Genomic DNA, 26,003 nt, shown 5'->3' on the forward strand with positions numbered 1-26,003 from the left:
GAAAATTCAAGAAAACTCAGTTTAAAGGATGTTACTGGTGTCCCGACATTCATTTTATATAGGATCAGATTCTGCATCTTGACTAGTTAAGCTAAGTTGAAACTTCTGCATGAACAGGCAGATTTATACTTAAATCTATATACTCTATTTATACTCTATAAATCTAAAATATACTTATACTAAAAACAGTACATTATAAAAATACTAAAAATATAATTACTTAACTAAAAAGGACACAGCTGCAAAAAAATGCAAATGCAGCAGACACACATGCCAGTCAAGCCTGCAAATCTTATGAAATGTATGAAAAGTGTGTTGATGGTAAAAACAATATATTCATATATATGTATATTCATCTCTATATCAGTATATATATATATGCTCCCCAAATGTAAATAATGCCCTGTACAATATGCCTTTTTCATATTCATATGTATATTGATCTGTAAGTGTTTATAGTGCACATATTAAGGTTATGACTCTCTTCTTATTTTTTTCTTCTATTTCTTATTTTTATTCTTTCTGTGTGTATTTGACAAGTGAATTTATCCATTGTGGGATCAATAAAGTCTATCTTATCTTATCTTATCTAATAATGTCTCAAACTAGTGTGGTCATATTTTGATATTAAAATAACACACGTAGCACCTAGATAAATGACAGGATAACATGCCTTGCGTGTCATGGGGCTGGTGGGGGCCGAGGCACTGCTGTAGAGGCTGAGGCTGGAGTTGGACCTGCTGACGGTCAAACCCTTGGAAGTGCTTCCTGCAGGAGACAAGTACTTCTCCTTGATCTTCAGGTTGGTCCGGCCTTTCACTGTTGGTGACAGAGCAGGGGGATTTAACAGAATACTGTAAAAACGTGTTTGACTGTATAGCATGTATGTCCTCTAATAATAGCCAGCAGACACTGCATGCACACACAATTGAAGCAAGATTGCCAATATAAAATTGGTGTTAAGAATATCTGTATTCAAATTAGGGGTGTAAATCACACATTTTATCATAATACGATATTATATTGATTCTTTGGACAACAATACAATATTTACTGATAGCACAAAGTCTGCCACTGGTATGAGACCATTCATAAGCCTATTTAACACAATTTACGTGTAAAGTTACATTTATATATATTTACAAAAAGCAACTTAAATATTATTTGACAATATCATTACACACAAACTACTCTTTTTAATAAAAAGAATAAATATAAAGTGGGAATTTAAAAATAAAGATGCATCTTAAAGATGATAATATGTATCGATATTTTCATTTTGTATTAATACGTTTGGATTGTTGATGATTGAATCGATGTATCGATCCAGATCGATGTATCGTTATACCCCGAATTCAAATGGTAGACAATAGTCGCAGAAAAAATTACTAAAACATCTAAACTTTACCAGAAACAGATACTTAGTGGAACGCTGATATGTTTGAACAGTTCTTATCGATGCGTGTATGCTTGATGATGAAAAATGCTAAGTGTACAGTACATAAATAATATCTGACATTAGCTACAACTACACTGTAGGAAAGCATGGCACCAAAGAAAAGATAGAACCTTCGTTTTATATAGAATGTTTACCTGACCTTAGAAGAAAAGCTGACACTAAATGTTGTTAGGTCATAACAGTCTGTACAGTATGCATGGATCTAAGCAGCATGTATCACTTGTAGTCATACCAGGTGCTGAAGACTTGTCATATTACAGTAAATAGTATCCATTAAAGGTGCTGTAGGTAGGATTGTGGATTGTGGTAGGATTTAGCCAAAAAAATCGACAACTTCTCAGTCCCTCCCCCCTTTCCGCTAAAGCCCAAAACGGTCTCCTAAGCCCCTCCCCCCACAAGGAAGAGCTGTGCATGATAGAGTGCGTGTGAAGAGGGGGGAAGGGGAAGAAACCTATCTGCAGGTCATGCACGGGGAAGGGCGGACCGCTATGAAATGCGTGTGCCTGAGCAGTGATTGACACGCAGTTAGGCACCCCCCGGCCCTGATTGGTGCATCTGAACAGGGAGCGGTGGATTTTTGCAAATCGCACTACAGGCTGTAGGTGGTGCCAGAGGAGCCAGGGTTTTTTAAATTACCTGCTTCATGTAGTTCTACTGGAACATAGGGTCAGTTTCAGCAAATATGACAGAAAGTTAGTTTTATAAGTGTCACTGCATCTTTAAAAGGTGTTTTGTTAAGAAAATATAGTTTGCAGGAACGATTGGAATGATAAGTAGTGTACTCACCTCTGCACGGGTCATTCTTGACCAGGAACTCATCTAGAGCGGTCCAGCCTCCTCCCACCCGGACCATCAACGTGCTACGCAGGATACGAACCATCCGCAACTGATGGGAATCTCCGAACTGTGGACAAAATACATATTGCAAGTTGTAGTTTTTGAATCACTCGTTGCTATAGCATCTTCACACATTTTCCGCGGGCCATGTTCTTTCCAATCACCCAGGAAAAGTAATATCACTTCCTGTCTGGGCCATTGGAAATCAGAGGAACAAATGAAATAGCTGCTTTAATATGTTTGAATCACAATCTATAAAAATGACTCACCCTGTATCTATTGGCACTTATTTGCTCCACTTCGAACCTCTTGGGACAGTTGCACTGGGATACCTGTCGACTCACCTTAAAAGGACGCACAAGTATAACAAGTACAGTGTTAACACAAATAAACCGTACAAATGACATTTGTGAGTTTTCTTGTGTGTGCACAATGTTCACACCTCTTCGTTGATTTGATCTGCATCCAGTGTTCTCCTGTAGGGATCTCTGCTCGGGTGGAGGGCACTCACAAACTCATAGTAGTCAATGAAGCCGTCACTGTTCATGTCGAAGATGTTTGCCACTGCGTTCATCTCCAGGGAGTTGGTGGGGAATTCTGCAGCAGAGAGGTGGAGGGGATTTAAAACTGGCACCTTAATTACATAGATACATAGATATGGCATAGCATGTTTAAAAAGTAAATATTGGCAAAAGTGACATTTTTGTCATGAAAAAAATTAACTTTTTAAGTATTAACTAATTATTTTTGGGGCATTTTAGGCCTTTAATTTCGTAGGACAGATGAAGACATGAAAGGGGAAAAAGAGCGGGAATGACATGCAGAAAAGGGCTGCAGGTCGGAGTCGAACCTGCGGCAGCTGCATTGAGGAGTAAACCTCCATGTATGGGCACTTGTTCTACCAGGTGAGCTACCCTGACACCTGGAAAACCTAACTTTTGCTCTAAAGATAGATATATTTGATAATGTTGGAAAGGATGGATTGAGATTATTAGCCCACATAGATCTGATTTTAGGTCATAATGGAACATCTACTGGAACACAACCCCCACTCTTCCTTTGCCACACACCTTTTTCTCCTGCTTCTTTTTTCTTCTCTGTATGATTCATTTCAACTGTATTGTGTTAATTGTTTAAACAATATATGTATCTACATATATCTATAAAGCATACAATGTATGATACTCTGTACTTGTTGACTTGAAAGTTCAATAATAAATAAGAATTATGAAAAAAAAAAGTAAATACTGGAAACAATGGAGATTTTGTCATAAACAGTATGGAAATGTTCTAATTCAAAATGTATTCATTTGAATAATGTTAATAGGGTGGAATTCATGTTTCAGCATGCTAATTCGTAATTTCAGATGATGTCTTTTGAATGTCATGGTAACTGAAAATGAAGGATACATTGGTGAACTGATTGATGACAACGGGTGTCTTACTGGAGGCGAGGACATAATCAACAAACTCCTTCTGGCTGATGCGTCCATCCTGGTCCCGGTCGATGCTGCGGAACACGTCTAAGATCCGTGACTTCAGATGACTAATCCACAGCATGTAACGCTTTCGCCAAATATTGAAGTCAAAGTTTGCGAATTCCTCCATCTGTCCAGAAATGCAAAAATATCAAAAAAAAATCTATGTTGGTTATTACATCAATATTAGAGAAAGTGAATACAAATGAATTTTCCACAGCTCTAATGGCATCATAACCGGTTAGGAATGTGGACATTTTATTTTTTTATTTTAAAGATTATTTATGGGGCATTTTAGGCCTTTATTGTGATATGACAGCTGAAGACACGAAAGGGAAGAGAGAGGAGGAATGACATGCAGTAAAGGGCCACAGATCGGAGTTGAACACGGGCCTGCTGCGTCGAGGTGTAAACTACATATGAGTACCCGCTCTTCCAACTGATCTATCTGGGCGCCCGGAATGTGGACATTTTAAAAAGTACAATAACCTCTTTGAGTGTTTGCTGTTGTTGCTCCAGACGGGTTTGTCTCGCCACAGCCAGGAGCCAAAGTTTCTGCCACTGACTGACCAGCTGACTGAGCTCTGGGGTCTGGGGGTCGAGGTGCTCCAGGGGAACCGGTACAGCAGGCTGCAGCTTCAGAGTGCTCCTCCTTTCTAGATGGAGAAACAGCAACATGGGAATCAGGAATCAGCTAAGGCAACTCATTGAATTAGCAGGTAGATGGTCTTTAAGCTGTCAATGCTTATATTACAATAATGACTTTTTGTAAAGAATGTAAACCATGCTGTTTTAATGGTGGCTTACTTGTGAGTGGCCGTTTGCTGGGGGAAACGTGCTGTTTCGAAATGCTCTTGTGTTTGCAGGATTTTGTGGCATGTTCAACCTCTGGGAACTTTTTATTCAGCTCCTCCATGAATATCTGCAAAGAAGAAAGATCAGTGATAACACAAGCAAGCAAGAGATGCTTCTTAATGCTCTGAAAGTTCTGGAACCAGGGTAAAGTATGTTATGCCGTATAGATTCTATTATAATAAGTATAATAGTATATATATATATAAGTATTGATATCAGTAAGATGGTAGTCTCGCATTGCCAGACCTTCCTCCACAGCGCTGCAAAGGAGGGTCTGGCTAGTACACACAGCATTCCGAGATGGGAAAAAAACGTGCTCTGGTTTATTGGCATGTCATTAAACCAATCACAATCTCTGGTTTATTGGCATGTCTTTAAACCAATCATAATCGTCTTGAGTGGTGCTAAGCGCCAGACAAAGCCACTGTGCCGCTGCAAAATAGCCTCAGGAAGGAACTTGTTTTGGTGGAACATGTGTACGTTCAAAGGTTGTTTTGGTCGTGCAACAGAAAACTCAGATTGGACAGATAGTCTAGCTAGCTGTCTGGATTTACCCTGCAGAGATCTGAGGAGCAGTTAACCATAGTCCTCATAAATCCACCGGAGTTTAAAATGCCAACACAAAGAAAGCGGAAGGTAACGGACATTCGGCCGAAATGAGGGACATCCGGCAGAATTTCCGGTGTCCCCGGGCAATCCCTGAAATGAAACGTCGTCGATATATAGACTAGTAAGATGGTAAAGTAGGTGGCTCATCGAACAGAGAAGAATCATACTGTGTGCTGCTCTATCAGCTCTTGGTTCTGCTCTGTGGTCTCCAGCGGAGGCTCGTGGTCTCTGAGGTTGAGGGATTCCTCTGCTGAGGAGATCCAGTCCAGTAGCCTCTGGACTTCCTCTCTCTCTGCCTCCAGTGCTGCCAAGCCGGCCTGGATCTTCTGGCCCTGCTGCTGAGCCCAGGTCTGAACCTGACTCAGAAAACAAGGAGGGGGAGGTAGTTCTATTCAGATGCTGTCAAATGTGACCAAGAATTCTGATGGACTGCCACTTGGTCACTTTAAATTGCTCATATTATGCTAATTTTCAGGTTCATATTTGTATTAAGAGGTTATATCAGAATAGGTTTACATGGTTTAATTTTCAAAAAACACCATATTTTAGTTGTATTTTCACCCTGTGTTGAGCTATCTGTTTTAGCTACAAAGTGAGGCATCTCACTTCTATTCCATCTTTGTTGGGAGTCGCACATGTGCAGTACCTAGGTAAGGACTACTAGCCAGTCAGAAGCAGAGTATGAGGGCGTGCCATGCTAGCAGCTAGGCGAGCATTATAACGTGTGTTACAAAGTGATGCGTGTTCGTCACGGAAGTAAAGGCTGGACTACAATAGAGCTTTTTGGAGCAGTTTGTGAACAATGTTTTCTCTGGAAGATGTTAAGTCCCTTTGGGGTGGACTTTGGGCTTTTTCACTTTGTAAACCTATAACGTGCACAAAAAAAGATATATAACACAATAAAGGAAAGGGAAAAAGCCAAAAAGCACAATATGAGCACTTTAAGATTTTAAGATGCACAATTGTTGTGTATTGTTGTGTATGGCATGTACTTTTGTTTAGAGTGTGTGTTGTCTTATCTGCCAGTGCTACAGACATTTCCATTTTCCATTTTATGCAAATCTCATGGACAATAAAGTTATCTGAAATGTCACTGTTTCACAGTTTATACATGGCTAAAGGTATTTAAACCGTGACTCTCTGTCTTGTGACTCTAACTGATAGAAACTAATAGTTTAGTTTGGAAAAAGCCCTCACCTCCTCATAGCGGGTCTTGGTGACACTGATCCAAGACTTTAGGGTGATTATTGAGTCTGGGTGACAGGAGGCCAGGATCTCCTCACCCAGACAATGGATGTTCTGTAACTCCATGACCTGAGCCTGCAGGGCACCCATTGATTCCTTTACAGGGGGAGAAAAAGGATTTATTTGTTTTATCCAGTAAAACACAGATTTCCATGTAGGATGAACCATTAGCATAACATTTTATTAATTTCAAAACACGTTGGTTTCTTTTATTTTTCCTTCTCATAAGTGTTAAACAGTTTGTGGCCGCAAGGTGATACTAATGGAGTTAGAGTGTCTGTCCATCAATTGGTTTAATGAGTTCAAGCATGAAAGTCTGCAAATATCGGCACCAACATGTTGCTCTGTAGCAGACCCTGAGCTTTGACCTCCCCTGAAGCAAGATGTATTTTTCCTATAGGGAATGATAAAGTATCATGTTATTACTGACCTTGTGTTGTTTGCGGAAAGCAAGCAAGCCTTCCTCCTCCTCTGGTATCACTCCATATTTCAGTATCCTCTCTGCCTCAGTGAGGCGCTCCATGAAGGAGTGGACAAGGCCATCAAACTTTTCAGCCTAACGAGAACAAAGACAAAGATTAAGATGAGAGTAGGTTTGACCCTTCACCTTTTATTAATGGTCAGATATCAACCAATCAACTGCTATCCGTTCCTGATATCATATATATTTTGTCTATGATCACAGTTACCTGCAACAAACTACGAGGGGATTTCTAGCTAGACTTTTCCAGCCAGACACAATTCTGGATGAAACACAACTACAGCTTCAATCAGAACAAAAGCTCATTTACCCTTCACCTTCATTATGTGTGAGAACTACCTGCTGAAGCGCAGCCTCCAGTCTGTCTTGCTTGCTGACCGACAGTTTGCACACCGCCTCCCAGCGGCCCTCCAGCTCATCCATCTGCTCCTGCAGCCAGTGAGCATCAGCTGTGCTGCTCCTGGTCAGATCCCTCACAGAGCGCTTCAGGGTCCTGATGCATCCAGCTCGCTTCCCTAACTCCTTTTGGAAGGCCTACGAGGAAGGACATTTGTTAAGAAACTGCAATTTCGATCAAAACACCAGTGTGAAGAAACACATACAGAGATACAGCAACTTAATATCAATAAATCATTACCAAATTAATAATATAGTGTATAGCAGTTATCCCAAGGCATTAAAATGACTTACAGATACACCCAAATTTGAATTCTCTAGCATGAATCCTGTTTCTATTGTAGATAGTGTTAAGATATCAGCTTATTGTCTTTAGGGAAGTGGGCCTGGTTAGCTGATGGACAGGGCCAGACTGACACGTTTGTGTGAGGCTGATTTAGCCCAGGCCGACAGCAGGTGTGGAAATGAGATTCAGGTGGAGATTGTTTCCAGCGGGAGACAATTACAGAAGCAGCACGCTGACGGCTGCGAACCACACACTTTCTACACAGAGAACACTATTGAAGACAAAGAGGCTGAAAGACTATAGCCTGGTTGACACCAGACCCTTCTCAGTTGTAACTGAGAGTGGGTCTGGGCAAGGTTCATTCGCAGCCTATTTCCAAAGGGTTGTCACCAACGGACGCTGCTCAAATGCCTCCGGGCGCAATTGGGTAGTCTTTCAACCAATCAGACCAACGATCCGGGTGACGTAGCAGCGACAGCGGTATCAACGGGTTGCTGCGCTTCGTTCGGTGGCTGTCATGTTTAATGTAAACAAAAAGCTGCTTGCCGTCGCTGCGCTATCATCATCGTGTAAAGCCCGCCTCAACAGTTGTGATTGGTGCCTCGATTTGGAAAAATTGGAAATGGGCTTGAATGGACTCTTGGCCAGACTGACTTGCAGAGCAAATCTCAAATTTGCCGGAAGTTCGTCAGGGTTTTCCCGGCTAGAAAGACTATTCTTGTTTTCCCACAACACAACTTTTGTAAATATACCTTTGGACAACGCATCTCCACTTCCTCCCACTGTACAAAAGTGAATCCAAAATATCCCGGACACGGGAGTCGCCATCTTGTAATTTTGAAGCCAGAGTCTGCGCAGTAGTGATCAAAGTCACCCAGTCCCGCCTAACCGCCCGACCAATTGCGAGTCAATCACAACTGTCAATCATGACCTTTCACCCTGTTTCTATAGAATTAAATAACTTATTAAAACCAAACCAGAAAAGCGAACACTTGAAAAAAAACATCAGCATGATAGGAGCTACCTAAAATGACCGAAACCATCCTTGGAATTTTTTTTATTTAACGTGTACTTTGATTTTTTAGTTGGCCCATGTCCCATTCGCTTACATGGAGAGGGTGGGATTTATGAGCTATTCTGCAGCCATCCACCAGGGGGCGTTTTGGCTTCACTTACACAGTCTATGCATCAAACCCTGGTTTAACATTGTTAAATATCGAGGCCACACATATAAATGCATGCTAGGTATTGTACCTTGTGTTTGTCGATCAGGTTGTTGACCATGTCTTTGTCTCCACCAACAGGAACGTCCTCAGCCAGTTGGGGCTCCGCTCTATACAGCCAGTCATTCAGTGCCTGGAGAGCATCGGTGAATCTCCCTGAGAACAGCAGTGCTTCCTCCAGCTTGTGTTGTCTGAGAGAAGCAAACCACAATATTGGGTACATATACAAGATTGGGATTTAAAAAAAATACTTGGTAGGAATTTGCATGTGTAATACAGTTCCATACCTCTCCATAGACTTGCCACTGATGGTGTCCCATGTGTCTTTGAGCTCAGCCAGTAGATTTTCCACGTGCTGTCTATCGGGGCTGGTTTGAGCTCTTTCGTGAAGGCTGCGTCCACTCTTCAGTGTAGCTTCATACATGGGCCTCTTCAACCTCAGCAGCTTCTGGAACTCCTAATTACAAGATCAGAGTTCAGTGAAGGCATATATTCATAAACATACAGCATACAGCCATTCATCGTGATTCCTACTGCACCTTCTGTTCTGTCAGTTGCTGTTTAATCTCCTCGTGGGACACAGCAATCTCTTTATGCGTGTCTAATGTCTGTTCTACCTCCGTCATCCAGTCCAACAGCAGGCGCCACGATTCATTAAACTGAAATGTGAGAAATAAAGACATACATTAGAGATAGACACGTATTTATACAAAAGTTCCTCCGAGTGGAACAAGTCACACTTAAAGTACATGTAAAGTTTGAGAAAAACGGAGAAGTGTTGGTGTTAATATAGTGGTATACCTGTTTGGCAGTCTTTTTGACCTCCTCCAGCGCCCTGCCTCTTTCTGAAGCACGCTGCTGTAGCTTTTTGTGGCGATCCTGGACAGTCATGATTAGGTTATGAATGACATCACAGTCTTCCTTCCGGCTCAGTTCTATTAGTCTGCGGGCTATGCTCTCCACTGTGGTCTTCTTCTCACCGTAACCGTTCACCTCATTCACCAGTGTCTGTACAAATAAAAGTAGTTCATGAAGCAAAAATGAATATTTCCAAATGTGTTATGTAACTCTGGATCGAAAGCAGACAGATTATGTAAAAAAAGAAAAGAAAAGAAAGACCTACTCTGTGGTCCTGCAGTTGAATACAAACTTTGTCCAGAACAAAGCTGGGAGCAGGAAAAAGTCCAATGGACTCCTCACACTTGCTCATCTTAGTGAGAAGTTCCTGGACGTTACTGTGGAACTCCTTGGCCAGACTCAATCCTTCTGTAAGCCTCGCCTGTGGGACCAGCATGACAATCAGATATAATCATGCACTACATTAATGATATATCAGCAGGATGACACAAAGCCACGAAGAGTTAAATAACCTTTCGCTCCTGGACTTTGCTGTAAACAGACGCCCATTTCTGTTCAAGAATAGATAAGCTGTGCTCGGTGCTCGATCCCTGCACAACGTCGCTGCTCTCCAGCATCCTGAGGATGGCGTTCTTCACATCCGTGAAGGCGTGAAGCTTTGACTCCATCTCATTGCACAACTCCTTTTAATGGTGAAAGAAGAAAGACAATCAGTTTTTAGGGAAGACATTTTTTTGTACTGGCTTACACATTTTTAATTTCTTGTGTATGTCTTTATTTGTACAGTAAAAAGTCTGGTCCGTTTTACCAAATGTGTATTGAGTCTCTCACTGGCAGAGTCCGGCATACCCCACATGGTTTTAGAGGAGGACAGTCTCAGGTCTGTGTTCTCCAGCCACTGCAGGAGATCCTGAATCTCCATCGTAACATCTTGTACCTGCAGTAAAAAACAACAGAACGAATGAAACGTCTCCTATGGTGATGTGGCTGTCACTTCACTGCAACCTTATTTATGGCACCTCATTTTATTACTGTATGTAACATCAATTGCCATCAACCTTTGTATTGTATTTTATAAGTGGAACAATGACTGCCAACTTACAAATAATATTTGGTTATTACAATGCAGTTTCATTTGTAGATATGGTTTCAATTATTTCATTTTAAACGTTGCCTTCCGTTATCACAATAAAAGCAACCAGTTTCAATTTGGACTCGCCGCTACACATTTTAATGTAAACCTACAATCACCACAAGAGGGCGCCATGATTAACTGATAATTAAACATAAAATGCAGTACAGCTGAGAAAAAAAATATTATGTTATATTATTATATTAGGGCTGGGCGACATGGAGAAAATATCAGGATATTTTTGGCCTAATACCCCGATATTATTATTGTGACAATATTGTAGGGTTGACTTGGTGTTTTCACAAAATAATTTACACAATGAGATTTTTGAAAAATAATCAATAATGTGGATATAATGACTAAGTGGGTAAAAGCAAATAATAGAACAGCTATAACAGTCTGGTAAGTTCAGAAAATTACATCACTTTATTGTAATGCAGCCTTTAAAACCAGGAAAAGACAACACTTATGATAGAACGATATCCAAAATCTAAGACGATATCTAGTCTCATATCACAATATCGATATAATATCAATATATTGCCCAGTCCATATTCTTTTTTAATATATATAGTTAACAATCTTTCTATACTACTTTGTGACTTTTGTTGCAACTGTAACAAAACAACGGATCTGTTTTTCTCTCTTCACCTGACTCAGTCTGTTCTCTAACTCCAGCTGCCTGCGTTCAGTCTCACAGCGGACAAACTCCCAGCTGTCATTGAGTTGCTCCAGCCGAGACTGCAGACCATGCGGGCTGTCCCCGGACCCAACCTCCAGCAGCCCCCTGCCTGCCTGGTTCAGGGACTCCATTGTGCGAACATGGGACATGACATCATTACGCAAGACCTTGTAGGAGAAAGAAACATAAGAGGAAGAGTATAATTCAAATGTATTGCTTGGAGGTGTTAGGAGTGTTTTCTGGTCTGAGTTGTGTCCGGCAGTTCAGACAAAGACATACGTACGTTCCTAGCAGTGTTGATAAAGATGCAGTGTTGATATGAATTAGCAGAAATAATATGTGAGGCACTGGTAAACACCATGGTGAACACTGCCAGGAGTCAGAAGTGTGTTAGTCATTCAAGGCTAAGTTTTATCTAGTAGATAAGTCCACAGCTCTGTGAGAAAGTTTTTTGGGCTTTTCCTTTATTTGATAGGACAGCTAGGTGAGAGAGAGGGGGAAGACATGCAGGAAATCGTCACAGGTATACGTCTGCCTGCTCTACCCACTGAGTCAACCTGGCCACAGCTCTGTGAGAAAGTTAAGAGTTGCACGCTGTTTTCTGAGACCTTCAAAGTCTGAAGAAGCTCGATTACACTCAGTACATCAAATTGTATTCAGGCCACCACCAACCTTGTGTTTGGCCAGCTCTATTTCACAGGCCTGCAGGTCGATGCTGATTGGCCGGCTGCCCTGCAGTTGCTTAGCAGTCCAGGAAAGCCATGTGTGCAGCTCGTCCAGCGTGTTTTGGAACTGACCCAGACCCAGCAGAGCACACTCCAGCTGATGCTGATGTCACCACAGGAAACAAAGTAAAATATAGAGTTTTACGTTATACAGTCTTCCAGCTAAATGTATTTTATACTGGAGTAGCTGTCTGTTGTTGCACAATAATACATATAATACATAATATCTGCCTGCATATTCTCACCTGTCTGCTGACAGTCTCGGACTCCAAGCTGTCCCAGCGCTGTCTGAAGTCACACAGCGGTGAGACGGAGCCTGGGCGCTCCGAGCCTGGAGACAGCCGGCACACAAAGCGATGGTTCAGGCTTTCAATCTCAATTTTCTTCTGGTAAAGTTCTCGCTTAAATTCCTGAGGGAAAGGATAAAGAAATAACATTATGTTTGGATATTAGCTGTCATGACTCCCAACTGTACATCCCACTTAAATCCAGCAACTCCATGCAGCCTCTTTTAGACTGTTTGAAAGAAATTAAAATTTGGATGGCTAACAATTTCCTTCAGTTAAATGATAACAAAACTGAAGTTATTGTCTTTGGCCCTTCAAAATCCAAAAATTCCATCCCTGCCAATCGTGGTGCCCTCGGCCCCTATGTTAAATCCCATGCACGTAACCTGGGTGTTATTTTGGACTCCCATCTTAACCTGGACAAACAAATATCATCTGTTGTAAAGACCAGTTTTTATCAATTAATAATTTCCAAACTCAAGTCTGTTCTGTCATACAATGAAAAAAAGTCATCCATGCCTTCATAACCTCCCGCCTAGACTATTGTAACTTCAGGTTACAATAGTACACACACAAGGGCAGGTTCAAAATGCAGCGGCTAGGCTGCTCACGAACACAAAAAAGCGTGAACACATTACACCTGCCCTAGCTTCCTTGCACTGGCTTCCAGTCCAGTCTAGGATACAATTTAAAATACTGCTGATGGTTTTTAAAGCTCTTCACGCCCTGGCACCCAGCTACATAGCTGGTATCATTCATTCCCATGTAGCCCCCAGGTCCCTCAGATCCTCCAGTCAAGGTCTCCTCCATGTCCCACGGTCCCGGCTTAAGCTAAAAGGTGACAGAGCCTTTTCTGTTGCTGGCCCTCAGCTGTGGAACCAACTGTCACCTGACATCAGAAATGCCCCTTCAATTAGAATATTCAAAACCAGGCTCAAAACTCACCTATTACATTGGCTTTCCCTGTGTTTTAATTGTCCTACCCTGTTATGTCTGTAATTAAGTGTTTGTCTCTTGATATCGTCTTAGCTTAAATCACTGATCTGTAAGTGTATTTATTTTATTTTATTGTATTATTCTGTGGTTAATGCACTATGTAAGGCACTTTGGTCAGTGCGAGCTGTTTTTAAATGTGCTATAAAAATATTTTTTACTAATTTACTAACTTAATTTTACTTACTTACTTACTTACATGACTGATATGTTTTCAGTTATAATAAAACACATATAGCCAAAAGCACAGTCTCTGTATAATATGAGACCAAGAAACATATTGAGAAAAACTTTGTATGCATGTTATTCAGCATATAAACTCACCTTGAGATCACGTAGCTGCTCTTTAACGGATTCCAGGTCAGTTCCTACTATGAACTCTTCAGTAGACCTCAGCTCAGCTGACTTCAACCACTCGAAAAGACCCTATTAGCAGAAAAATAACAGAGTGGGCATTAAAGCACAATGAATGATATACTGTACAAACACTCAGTCCTGAATTCTTGCTGAATTGTGTGATTTTAACAGCAAAGAAATGTCTCCCAACTGTCAAACGCGTAACCCTGTTGGTATATTCAGCTGGATACATTTCAGATAGTTTTCTTTAGATACTGTCTCACACAGTTTGCACCATTACACTGCCTTTGGCAGAGGACCACACAATGTGTCAGTCACTCAAAAGTAAAGCTACAGGGAGTAGTCTAGACTTTGCTATTGTAACAGAATAAAATACTAGCTTTGTCTTTGGAAGGGTGCCATTGCACTGCTTAAGTCAGGCAGGGGTGGCCAAAGTATCCTTTTTAATATGACTATATACTGATACTGAGCATGGAAGATTTGTTAGTATATGGAAACCCACCTGCATAGTGTCTTGATAATGTAGTGCCAACTGCAAGGACTCCTCCAACTTTTTGTGACATTCGCTCCACAGTTTACTCAAGTTGTTCCACGTGCAATAAAGCTTCAAGACACCAAACAGACAAGGTTTTTAGTTTGGTAACACAACATCATAAGTAAAAAATGATTTCATGTGAAATGATTAAATGTATTTCATACTTCATCCAGGCTCTTTGTGACATCTGGTTTGTCTGTATCGCCACATGCTGACATCAGATCCATTCCCAAAACGCCAAGCGTGTCCAGATCTCCCTGTAAACTATCAATATCCTCCCTGAGAGTCTATAAGTTGAAAGGATGGAAAAGGTTACACGGTGTCTTTTTTATAACATTGTGGATTCTTATACATGATTCCTTAAAGAGCTTCCAGACAAACCTGCATGGTTTCAAGGCTCTGGCGGATTGTTTCGGAATCTGTCCGACTAGCATTGAGATCCAAAACTGCCTGCTGAGCATCATTGAGAGCAGCCGTGACATCGCTGACATCGCTCCAGAACTTCAAGGCAAGATCCAACAGTTTGAGCAGCCAGCTTTCCCTCTCCTGGGCCTGAATATGTGTCTCATCCCACAGCTGGGACAGACCGGACACTCGCTCCTGGATTGCTAAAATCAAATGGATATAACAGGGATATTGCTTAGAATTAATCATTTTCCCACAGTAGCAATTTTACTTGTAGCCCTGCATGTACTAGGACAGTATCATATCTGTAGCGTATGCAAATAATATAATTTCTCTGTTTAACCTGTGCCGACAGATCCATCGCCAGCTGCCTGCGTGTTAGCCAACAGTTCATCTGCCTGTGTTTTGACACTGCTAAGGCCCAGCATCAACTTGGATAGCTCGGCCAGGGTGTGCTTGTTGTCCTGCAGCTGCTCCTGGATTCTTGGGGTGAGGCCTTGAAGAGAGGTGGGGGTCTGTAATCGACTGTGCAGGCGGTCAAGACTCTCTCTGATAAGGATCATCCTCTCGTTCAGCTATAGACACAAGAAAATATATGAAGTTGTGTGAATTTGCGATACATTGCAAAGTGTAGGGCTATTTATAGAATGTCCTGTGTTATCCAAACATTCTTACCTGAGTGAATCGAGGCAATGACTCCTCGAGTAGATTAGCAGTCTCTCTGACCCGGTCTCTGATGGCTCTATGCTGCTCCTCGGTCTCTGAAGCCTTTCGACAGAACTCATCCCCCTGAATGGGGTTCAGTTCTGACAAGCGTTTTGCCAGAGAGCATAAGCGTGCAATCAAGGGTCTGTGTTCCGCTATAGACTCCCTCAGACCCTTGGTAAAAGAAAGATGCAAATAAAGGTTTAGTAACAATGTAGAGAGCAGAATTTATTTTCAGAAAGAACCTAATTTGAGTTTAATCCCTACAATGGGTAGAGGAAGTTTGAAAAAAAGCCATGAAAATCATTTTTCATGGCATACTTGACAAAACTGTAATACCATTATAGTGCACAGGTAGAAAAGTAACCCTGTCAGGAGGTAGATAACATTAATGAACTGTACTGGAACAGAACAGCTCATTCACCTAAAGGAAAATAGTGTCCGACTGTGAAGTATTAAAGGATGTCTTTGTTGAACTGGACAGAAAAAAGGAATGAAAAAAAGAAAAAGAAAAGCTGGCACTCTAATGTAGAGAGGCAGGTTTCTTCTACCTGTAAGAGGTCCTGTTGTTCCCGAAATGCCTCATAGCTAATTGTGCTGAGGGAGAGCTGGCCAATTAGGGTTTGAGTTTCTTCAAGCCAGGGCGAAACCTCAGCGAGGCCCTCTGAGAACTGGAGAAGAAGCGACTGAGCGTGCTCAAGCTGCAAGACCACATGGGAATTGGTGGCAGAGGTGGTGTTGCATTGTTCCTGTAAGGCCTCCAGTGGGGTCTGCACAGAGAGGTGACAGTAAAATAAATACATGTAAAATATGCCACACCTTGAACACCTTGAAAGTACATTTGTTTACATTATCAGTAAATTTGTCGAGTGAAATGAAGTGTGTCGAATACCTGCAAATCGACTGTTTCTCCTTCATCACTGTATGTCAGCAAGATTTCAGCGATCTTCACCATCTTCTCAATGTTGAACCTGTGTTGGAGAATCTCCACTGCCAAAATCTATTCAGGAGATAATAATTAAATTCACTTACCAATTTTTCAAACTTTAAATCTGCACACCTTAGAAATTACAGATAACACAAACATGTAATTGTTTTCTTTAATTCAAAGTGGGAAATATATGCCCCGACCTTCTGTTCATAGAGTTGTTCTGCTATGAGTTTTGGATCCAGATGAATGGTTTTCAGCTTTTCAAGACTCAGCGCTGTGTCTCTGAACCAAGCCATTTCTTTCACCACTGCCTGTTCCAGCTGATGAGAATATATTGTTTGTTAGCATAGCATTATTACTGTAACATATAATGTATAACACAATCATATACAATATTAGAACTGAAACATGACAACATTATTCTGAAATCTAACACCACTTGGCAGCACATACCGGCAGTAGTATCATTCTGGGTTATAGATAAATATAAATAAATAAATAAAACTTAAAGCAAACAATATATTTCAGGTTTAAGACAGTTCTTGAATATTAATGAATAAATGAACTTATAGAACTTAAATATAAACTTAAGTATAAGTGTGTATAAAAACAGCAATTAAACATATACACAACAACAAATTCATGAAAGTATGTAGAGAATACAAAAAGTGAAACAGGCCATATCAAAAGAATTGAAGAATTACATTAAAATGTTTTTAAGACAAAAATATTTAAGATACAAATATAAATATTATGAGCCAAGTATATAGAAATATCAAGATATAAGCAGAAAACAATGCTTGGAAATGTACAAAAAAATAATACAATTGTAACCAAATAAGTAATAGCTTGAAAGTTATTCTATGAAGCATTCACCTGGTATAAGACCTTTTTCAGACAATCTGACTTATCAAAGCAGGAAAAGCACAGGTGTAACTAATCAATTCAGTAACATTGTAATTCCTTGTCTGATAATAAGAAATGTATCTCTTACTCTGGAAAAAAAAGTACTTGCTAGCTTCAGTAGTCAGCAGAGTTCACTTAAATTTAACTTTTCATAGCAAGCTAGGTACCTAACATTAACATTAGCTATCCTAGCATTTAGCAATCATTTTATTTACCAAAGCAAAGGCTTTGCTGAATTATTGTAAACATATCTCGAGTTTCTTTGCTAAGTTTAACTGGTAGCTAGCTAGCTACCAAAGCAAACGAGTTTATTCTAGTGAAAAAAACACACTTTGGAAGCTAGCAAGCTACTTTTTAGAACTGATATTGAAACTTAATGTTAGCTTTCACAAAGTGTGTGCTATCCAGAAATGAAGCCAGATGATAGTAACTTCAAAATAACATTATTGCTAATAGGCCTTTTTACAAAAGACATTGACTTGTAATAGTGGGACAAGCACAGGTGTAAATAAGAAATGATGGTTGAATTCCATTTAACGTTAGCTGCTTAGATTTCAGTTTCTTGCTACTTAGGGTTAGGGTTAGGGCTAGACAACAATTTATTTGTAACACATTTTTACTTCTATGATGAATCAAAAAGTTGTGAGAACATTTGGCTTGAAATAATCTAGTGACATCTACAAAAGTTAGCAATACTGCTAAAGCATTGACCGGTTCATTATAGGATTGAGTGGGAACCACTGACTGTAAATATTAATGGGCAGAGCATATGTGACGTCACCCATTGGTTTGTGGAGATCTGCTATGAGTCATCGAGATTGCTGTTACGGGCGCAGCCATCCTGGTTGCGGATGTGACGATTTTAGACGAGAGGGAGGAGTGAGGGAGGAGCCATAGACTGTTGGGCGGTATCTGACTGTGATGTTAGCTGAGAGTTAGCAACGCTGCTTACACTCTACGTTACACACTTTCACTGGCAATCTGGATGCAACTGCTGCTGAAAGCTATCCTACATAATTCAAGGTAAGATTTAGCTTCGCTAGGTTTTAAATATATCTTTGTCCCATAGTTATATTACATATAAAACAGGCCGCGAACTGTCAATCACATCATAGCCACGCCCTAAAACACCACCTGCTTTATCGTCGATTTTAAAATCAACGAGACCATAATTCAAAAAATGAACATCATTCTGTATTGCAGAAGACTTAAAACTAGCGATTGAGACCATAAACTCATTATGGAAATGTTTACTGAGGTAATGAATCAAGTGAGAAGTGGATCACTTTCTCATAGACTTCTACAGAAACCAACCTCCTTTTGCAACCGCACGTCTCGCCCCCTGCTGCAATTCAGATAGAATGCAGGTTTAAGGCACTTCCGCATTTGCAGCACTTCATCGACCCAGATGCTTTTTCCATTAATATTAACAGTCTATGGTGGGAACATTACCCTCTGTCTCTCAGCTGCACATAGTACTGCATCTCCAGCATGTGTCTGCGCTCCTGCTGCCCCCAGGAGCTCCCTCTCGATGCGGCCCAGCCACAAATGGAGGTCCTCCTGGCTGGAGGTGCAGCGACTGGAGGCCTCCAGGGCCTGCTCCAGCCTCTGCAGCACGTCCAGACTGCTTAGACTCAGCACAGAGCAACGGATACGAAGAGCATCTATCTTCTCCTGCACCAGCTGAGATTCATCCTCTGAAACCGAGGACAAATCACAAATATCAGCAGTCATAGGGTAAGTAAATATATTTTTGCAGACATTGATTTTAAGACATTTTTTTTTTTTTAAAGATTGATAGAATGAGCTTTTTATTAACTGACATATATATTGTAGTATTGATCAACAGAATTGATTCACTATATCTATTGGAAATTGATCTGGATTAATTATAGCCTACTGTTTTGACATTTTAATCAGATTCCACACAAAAACCAAATGCAGGAGTATGTATTCATATTATTACCATTAGATTTAAACATTTACAGGGAAATGATTTGCTAATGCTACTGGCAGTTTTAGAACAAAATATTTGTATTGATATTTAAAACTAATATTGATCCAACCTCAATGACCATACAATGCCTATACGTTTTTATCTTACTATATGTAGAAAACACTACCTGAAATTGCTTCCATCAGATCATGTCCTGACTTTTGTATTTTCCCTAGCTCAGCTGTTTTGACTTGAATCTCTTCAACAACGGCCTAAAAGAAAGTGAAAACATGTCAAAGTTATAATTCTCGACTCAAACTGCGTAATGCACATTTACTATACTGTATATGCCGTTGAACCATACATGGTAGAATTCCAACCTTGGCCCTATCTGTAGCCTCTGAGAGATGCAGCATCACTCTCTCTGCATTCCGTAGTTCAGCTAGGGTCTGTTCCACAGATATGAGCCACTGCTGCAAGCTGTCTACTCCTTCCTGGAATAGCTGGGCCCTGGGCAGAATGAGCTCCAGACTCCCTCTCCTACCAACAACAAAATGCCCGCTGATTGTTACCATCGGTGAGTAAAAATTGTATTATGCAGTAACCTTTGCCAAATGTACATGTGGCATTGCCAGTAAAGGTAGCTGACCTTTGCTCTGCCCCCAGCTGTAAGGCCTCCCACTTCTGTTTGAGAGTGGAGAGCTTGACCTTTTCCTGCTCCCCTTCCTGTCCTGGGTGGGCCTCCACAAGCCGAGGGCCCTCATAAAACAAGGAGTCCATACTACGCCTTCGGTCTGTTAGGAGGCGCTGCAGGAGCTGTAAAACAACAGAATACGCCCAGGTAAAGTTTCTGTTTTTGTATTACTACAAAACATGTTTACCTTATATTTAATACCTTTATGTTTTAATTTCAGAGAAATCACATTGCTTCCAGTAAGAATTAATATTTATCAAAGCCCCATTCTTGTTTTTTCTGCCTTTGGATCAGTGTGGAGGAAGCCCTGTCTCATGTGTCAAGCTTACATTGTCAAGAGGTAGGCAGGTTTCACCTCATCCAAAGAGCTCACAATGGGTGTGATTACAGCTGAAAGGTGAGAGACTTCCCTGCCCCAGGAAATATTCACAAAGACTTACTGAAGCTCATTGTGGCTATGAATGCCACCCATTCAGCACTGAATAGCACAGAATGTAGGTTATAAAGGAAGCATTTGAGCATTTCCATGACCTCAGCACTATAGGTAAATCTTTCAGGTGTAATCCCACTACTAAAGTACTCCAAATGTGTTTTTTTGGAACAACAAATATGGTGATATTGGTGATAACAGACCTTTTGTTCTTGGAGCTGTGCTTTCACTACTTTGACCTCTGAGGATGGGGGTTTCTGATTGGCTGTGAGCTCCTCTATCTCACTGACCCATGTGAGCAAAGCTTCCAGGTTTTGGAGAAATGTCTCAGAATCTGTAGACACATCCCTCAGTGCCAAGGCAGATCTTGTTCCCTTGAGAAAGACCATGACAAAGTATTAGCTGAAGTATGAATGAATGAAAATTCTGTCAGCAGAGGTGAAACATGACAAGTTTTACTGCAACACAAGGAGAAAAACGTTAAAGGTACCCTCCATCTATCCAGGCTGGAATCCTGGTCTGAGCTTGAGTGTCCATCACTTTGGAGCTGCAAATTAAAGACAGTCGACATGTTGTTTCATAAAGTCACTGTTTTAAAAAGACCCACCACGATGTTATAGAGACAAGAAAGACAAACTTCTAAAGAGAGTCTAGATGGGAATAGTTACTAATAAATCATTTTAAGTTCAGATGAGAAGAGGAAAGGATGAAATGGAGGACAAGTGAGATTTGTCGTGTTTGAAAGTTGGTGTTTTTATCAACCTCAGCGAGTTCCTCGGCGACACCATTCAGGATTCTAACAGTTCTGGTGACTACGGGGTCCCCTCCTTTATCTCCAGACGGATACTCTGTCACTTCCACAATTTCGGTTACGGTTGTTTCCGTCACCTCCGTCACCTCTGTAACCTCACGTGATCCCAGAGTCTTCCAGGACCAGGGGCTTCCTTCTCTGGAGTCTCTCCTATGGAAGCTGGCCCTCCTCTCTGCTGCGCTCATGTCCGGGTGAGCCAAGGGGGATCTGGTAAACTCTGGAGGCACTGTTCTCCTTGTTAGTGTCCCATTTCGGGATGTTTTTATCGGGGAAGGACTGTTGTGCCAGGCATTATCCAGAGTACTGGTGCTCCTGATTGTGGATGCAGGAGAGCTGCGGAGGGGTTTGTCTGAAATGGGAGTATAAGCTCCTTCCTCCCTCTTATGATCATTTTCCTGTGCCTCCTTGTCTCTCTCCACCTCTCCTTCCTTGTTTGCATCCTCGCTTGCTTTGTTGTGGACAGCAACTTCTGGTTTGGCCTCCCCATGTTGCTCCGGGGGCTGCCACTCTCTTCGTCGTTGGTAGCACTCCTTCAGGAAGTCCTCATCTGACCTTACATGCTTGGACTTCTGGCCCAGGCAGCTGGGCCGGCTGATGAGGTTACCCATAATCCTTCAGCCCCAAGGCTAGTGAGGTAATAGGTGAGGTAAGGCCCCTCGGCCATGCATGCGGAAGATCCTTCAGCTACCTAAAATAAGACAAGGGGGCTCTGGGTCATCATGCAGTGAAAAAGTGTTCATAGTGTAAAACAACATAAAATTATACCACTGATCTTCTTTTTTTTTTTTAAGTATTGCTTGCATCGTCTCTCACATCCTTTATTTGCTAAGTGTTTGTGTGATGTTGCCCTTTTCTTGGCACTGAAACACCAGCGGGAACTACAGCAGAGATACTTGGCCTGGATATTCCCTATCCCTTTGTCTTCCTTTAGACCACATACACACACGCTCCCCATCTATTTCACATCACCAACTGAAATATTCTGGGCTTAGAAATCAATGTGACAGGCTTGTCGAGGATCCCACTGTTGAGCCTGGCACACTGAACCAGTGGCAAACAGCCAGCTCTTTCTCTAACTCGGCCTGGACCAGCCCTGGGAAACCCGTTAAGGATCTGATCAAATATGACAGCCATAAAAAGGCATACATCGCCTCATTTCTCAGGGCATGGGGGCAGTGGGGGGTAGTTAGGAAAACAGCAGCAATCAACAGTATACCTTAGTGTGCAGTATAAACTGATGGTGTTTGTATGGAGAAAAGCTCAAATAAATGCTATTTCATAATGATTACCAAGTAGATCTTATAGGATACAGGGCTTTCCTCTCACTACTACATCACTAAATTACGCTTTTGAATCCAACCATGATGTCATCAACATATTGTTTGACCAAAATTAGTAGATTACTGAAAAGACTCATTGGCAGTGACAATTTCAAACGGTGTCAGCCCCCTCAGCTCAGTGCCTTCATTGTTTTGACAGAAGGGTTAAAGGTGAATGCAATTATCTTGGTCTAGAGGAGCTGAGGTGAGCCCATCAGGAGATCACAGGGAGGGTTCCTGTCGAGGCCGGGTCCTCCTTCTGAGGCGGGGTTGGACTGCTCCATTCAGAATTACACAGGTCACCTCAGGTCATGCTAAAGATCTGTGGGGGGGGGCCAATATGGGTCAACAAAGGGGAAATTGGGATGTTGTATGGGTACAGTAGGCAAACAGAATGATGCTAAATATGCAGCTCTCTTATCTTTGCAGGAGGATATACACAAAGACAGTCGGCCGCTAAGTAGAACTTTGCATTGTGCTACTGTCAAGATCCACCCCATGTTTGAATCAAATCTCATTTGTGCATCTCCTAAACATGAATCTTATTATAATAAAGATACATCACGGCTTTTAACTAAATGAGAATCTTAAAAATGACCTAGTTGGATATGATGACTCCATGTGCATTAGTCTAGTAATTACCTACATCATGTATGTCTCTGCAGAGCAGATGATGCAGTCAGTGGATCCACAGGGGACAACACAGTCGGATCAGAGAGTAGTGCCCAGACAAAGCCCCAGCCTCAAGATCAATGATTACCCAGTTAGCTCAGATCACTGCCCAGCGGTCTCCTGAGGAGGGCAGAGAGAGTGTCTGTGGCCGTGTTCATATGGGTTAACAATTCAAGAGAGAGGGTGTGCCGTGTCTGGTTACTGCAGCGCATGTGTGGTTGTTTGCTAAATTACACAGTTGCCTGTACAGTGATCTTGTAGCAACGTATGTGAGGATATGCTGAGTAGTCTCATTAGAGTGCATATAAATGACTACCAGGGATATGTTATAAACATAAATATGCAAATATATTGTTTTTCTATGTCTACTAGACTGGGCAACTCGCTGATATACAACATACTTTTTATAAAAGGCATTTTAATCATTTTGTAGCTGTCACATATAATAATATACTGTAATAATACCATGATCTACATTATTCTATAATCATAGCAAACCAGAGAAACACTCTCAAAATGCCTTAAGCCAGTATCTGATATGCACTTCACTTTCTAGCATTATGATACTAGAATGAGAACCAGGGAACCAGAGAACCACTCCACCATTTAACTCATATTGCAGATGACCTGCCCATCCCATTACTTAACCTATTTTGAAATGGCCCTTAATTCAGACAGCCCTTTCTTTGCTCTCAACAGTGACTTATGATACATGACCGCAGTCAATTTCCTGATGAATTTGATTACAAACATAGTATAGAGGCTTCGAAATGCAAACGAAATATGAAAGAAAAAAATCCTAATATTATCGTTTTCAGATGCATCAGTTTTACATTTCATGTCTAATTCTTATCTAAATCTCAATATGGGAGATGCGTATGTGCATGTATTGAAAGCATCACCTAACATATAAAAATAGTATATAAAAAACATCAGATTTTTGTTTGTATTGCATCGATTGTTTCATTTACATGATACAAGAAGCATTGTATGGGTGTATTTGTAATTAGTAGCAGAGCAATGATCATCAATCACAACAGCAGAGCCCTATAATATTGTGTGTCTGCTATGTGTCTGCCTCTGTTAAGGGTGGTCCTGGAGTAGTAATCATGGTAGTGGTCCCTAATCAAGGATGGCAGCTGTGCATTCACCCATGAGACTCATAACATTTTAAGGTGGATATTGTACAAGGTCACATGCTTATCTCAAAGACAGCCCTCTAAACATGCAACACAAAGCTACTGTATATAATCTAATGTCAGCATGGCTTTGGCAAAATGAATAGTTATTGAAAATGGCCATGCCGACTGAGATATGTTAAAATGTTGATCAGTAATCTGCATCCTTTCATGAAATCCAGCCAGCTAAGAAAGCCAGTTTCCAAAGAACAAACTGTTGAACTGAATACAATATACTTACATCAGAATGATCCATTCACACTGATGTTGTCTCTACTGGGATATTTAATTGCCTGCCACATTTTGGTTAGAATAAGTGAAGAAAACCCTGCAGTCACAACTAATGTAATGTCACATGGCTCCCTCAATAAGAAAGTCCAAAACCAAACTCTCTGTGAGCCAATCCTGGGTCACTGGCAGTTTTGGCGGTTTGAAGCTTACGTTAACCACACTTACCCTGAAGCACAGTTGAGCCAAACAGCCTGAGTAAAGGAATCCAGCCAGTCCTCAATCACCATTCAAAAAGGAGAGAGAAAAAAAAATCCAGCTTTGTTTGAGCATCCTTTGAATGGCCTCCCGGCTCCAACATCCCAGACATGAACACCCCACACATACACATGCATACTCCGTCCACAAACCTCAATCCAGTACACTCATTTACACATACAAACACACTTTCTAAACACACTCACACATACCCTGATAACTCATGCTTTTCCGTTGCCCACAGACACAGGCAAACAATGTCCTCCTCTCCCCTCGCAGTGCACCCCTCCCCTCCCCTTACTTCACTTCTCCTCCCACCAGCTCTGCTCCTCTCCCTTTCTTCTTTGTTGTGGGAGCTGTGATAGAGGAATTCCTTCCTTGTTAACGCAGCCGATGGGATAGTGCGCCCAGATGGAGACAATGTATTCCAACGGCTCAGTTGAACTCCCACAGTTCCCAGCCAAGTGCAGTTTTCACATTGAGGTCAGATTGAGCCGGTTCTATTTAACAGGAAGGTGGTGGCATTCTCACCAGCGCTGCTGCTGCTCAGGTTGCTCCTGTACCAGGCAGCGAGGCGGCAAAGTGCCCCCTTTACCTTCTCCAGGCTTTTTCTCTCACTCTCTCCCCCTTCTCATCCAACAAAGCCCCTCCTCTGGGTCTGACTGTGGCTCAGAAACTCCATGCTGTTTCTGCTTGAAAAATGGAATGGGTGGGGGGCAAAAAAAGGAGAGTTTTCTAAAGACCCCTGGGCCGCCCTCGGAACATTCACATGTTAAGTGACAGCTGCCTCTGTCCATTCCCTCTCTGGATGGCGAGGGAGAGAAGTGCAGGCTACAAAAGGGACCCACACCCACCCTGCTACCCACCCACTCACACATTCACCCCCAACCCCATTGCAGTCCCCCCTTCCCCATTCAGAGTCAGTGCAGCAGTCTCCACAGCAGCAACAAAGACGACTAATTACTGTAAAACATCTCAGATTACTTTTCAACTCAGTTCCAGCCATTGCAAACCCAGCCCATAAACAAAGAGGCTGGAAGCAAACACAACAAATAGCGCAATGGGAAGATAATACAGAGTCTTTTCTCTGCT

At 41.5% G+C, this 26,003-nt stretch overlaps 1 protein-coding gene across 1 annotated transcript; it reads right to left on the reverse strand.

Annotated features, from left to right (window-relative positions):
* Window positions 1-224: 224 nt before the first annotated feature.
* On the reverse strand, window positions 225-25,100 carry macf1b (microtubule actin crosslinking factor 1b). Its single transcript, XM_078251927.1, has 39 exons — window positions 24,882-25,100; window positions 21,208-21,944; window positions 20,936-20,992; window positions 20,649-20,819; window positions 19,971-20,137; window positions 19,702-19,861; window positions 19,509-19,593; window positions 18,838-19,082; window positions 16,680-16,799; window positions 16,441-16,548; window positions 16,100-16,318; window positions 15,519-15,722; window positions 15,187-15,418; window positions 14,820-15,046; window positions 14,603-14,725; window positions 14,406-14,507; window positions 13,871-13,972; window positions 12,512-12,676; window positions 12,214-12,369; window positions 11,511-11,708; window positions 10,536-10,664; window positions 10,240-10,410; window positions 9,993-10,148; window positions 9,671-9,877; window positions 9,409-9,528; window positions 9,157-9,326; window positions 8,901-9,060; window positions 7,304-7,498; window positions 6,914-7,039; window positions 6,436-6,579; window positions 5,406-5,594; window positions 4,582-4,696; window positions 4,264-4,430; window positions 3,742-3,904; window positions 2,739-2,893; window positions 2,566-2,640; window positions 2,246-2,363; window positions 674-819; window positions 225-239 (listed from the first exon to the last, which is right to left on the reverse strand). Exons 2-39 carry the CDS (start codon window positions 21,862-21,864, stop codon window positions 225-227), a joined length of 6,219 nt encoding a protein of 2,072 aa, XP_078108053.1. The 5' UTR covers window positions 21,865-21,944; window positions 24,882-25,100.
* Between the last annotated feature and the right edge of the window lie 903 nt (window positions 25,101-26,003).

Source organism: Sander vitreus, chromosome 6 (genome assembly GCF_031162955.1).
Source record: "Sander vitreus isolate 19-12246 chromosome 6, sanVit1, whole genome shotgun sequence".
In the NCBI taxonomy this organism is placed as follows: Eukaryota; Metazoa; Chordata; class Actinopteri; order Perciformes; family Percidae; genus Sander; species Sander vitreus.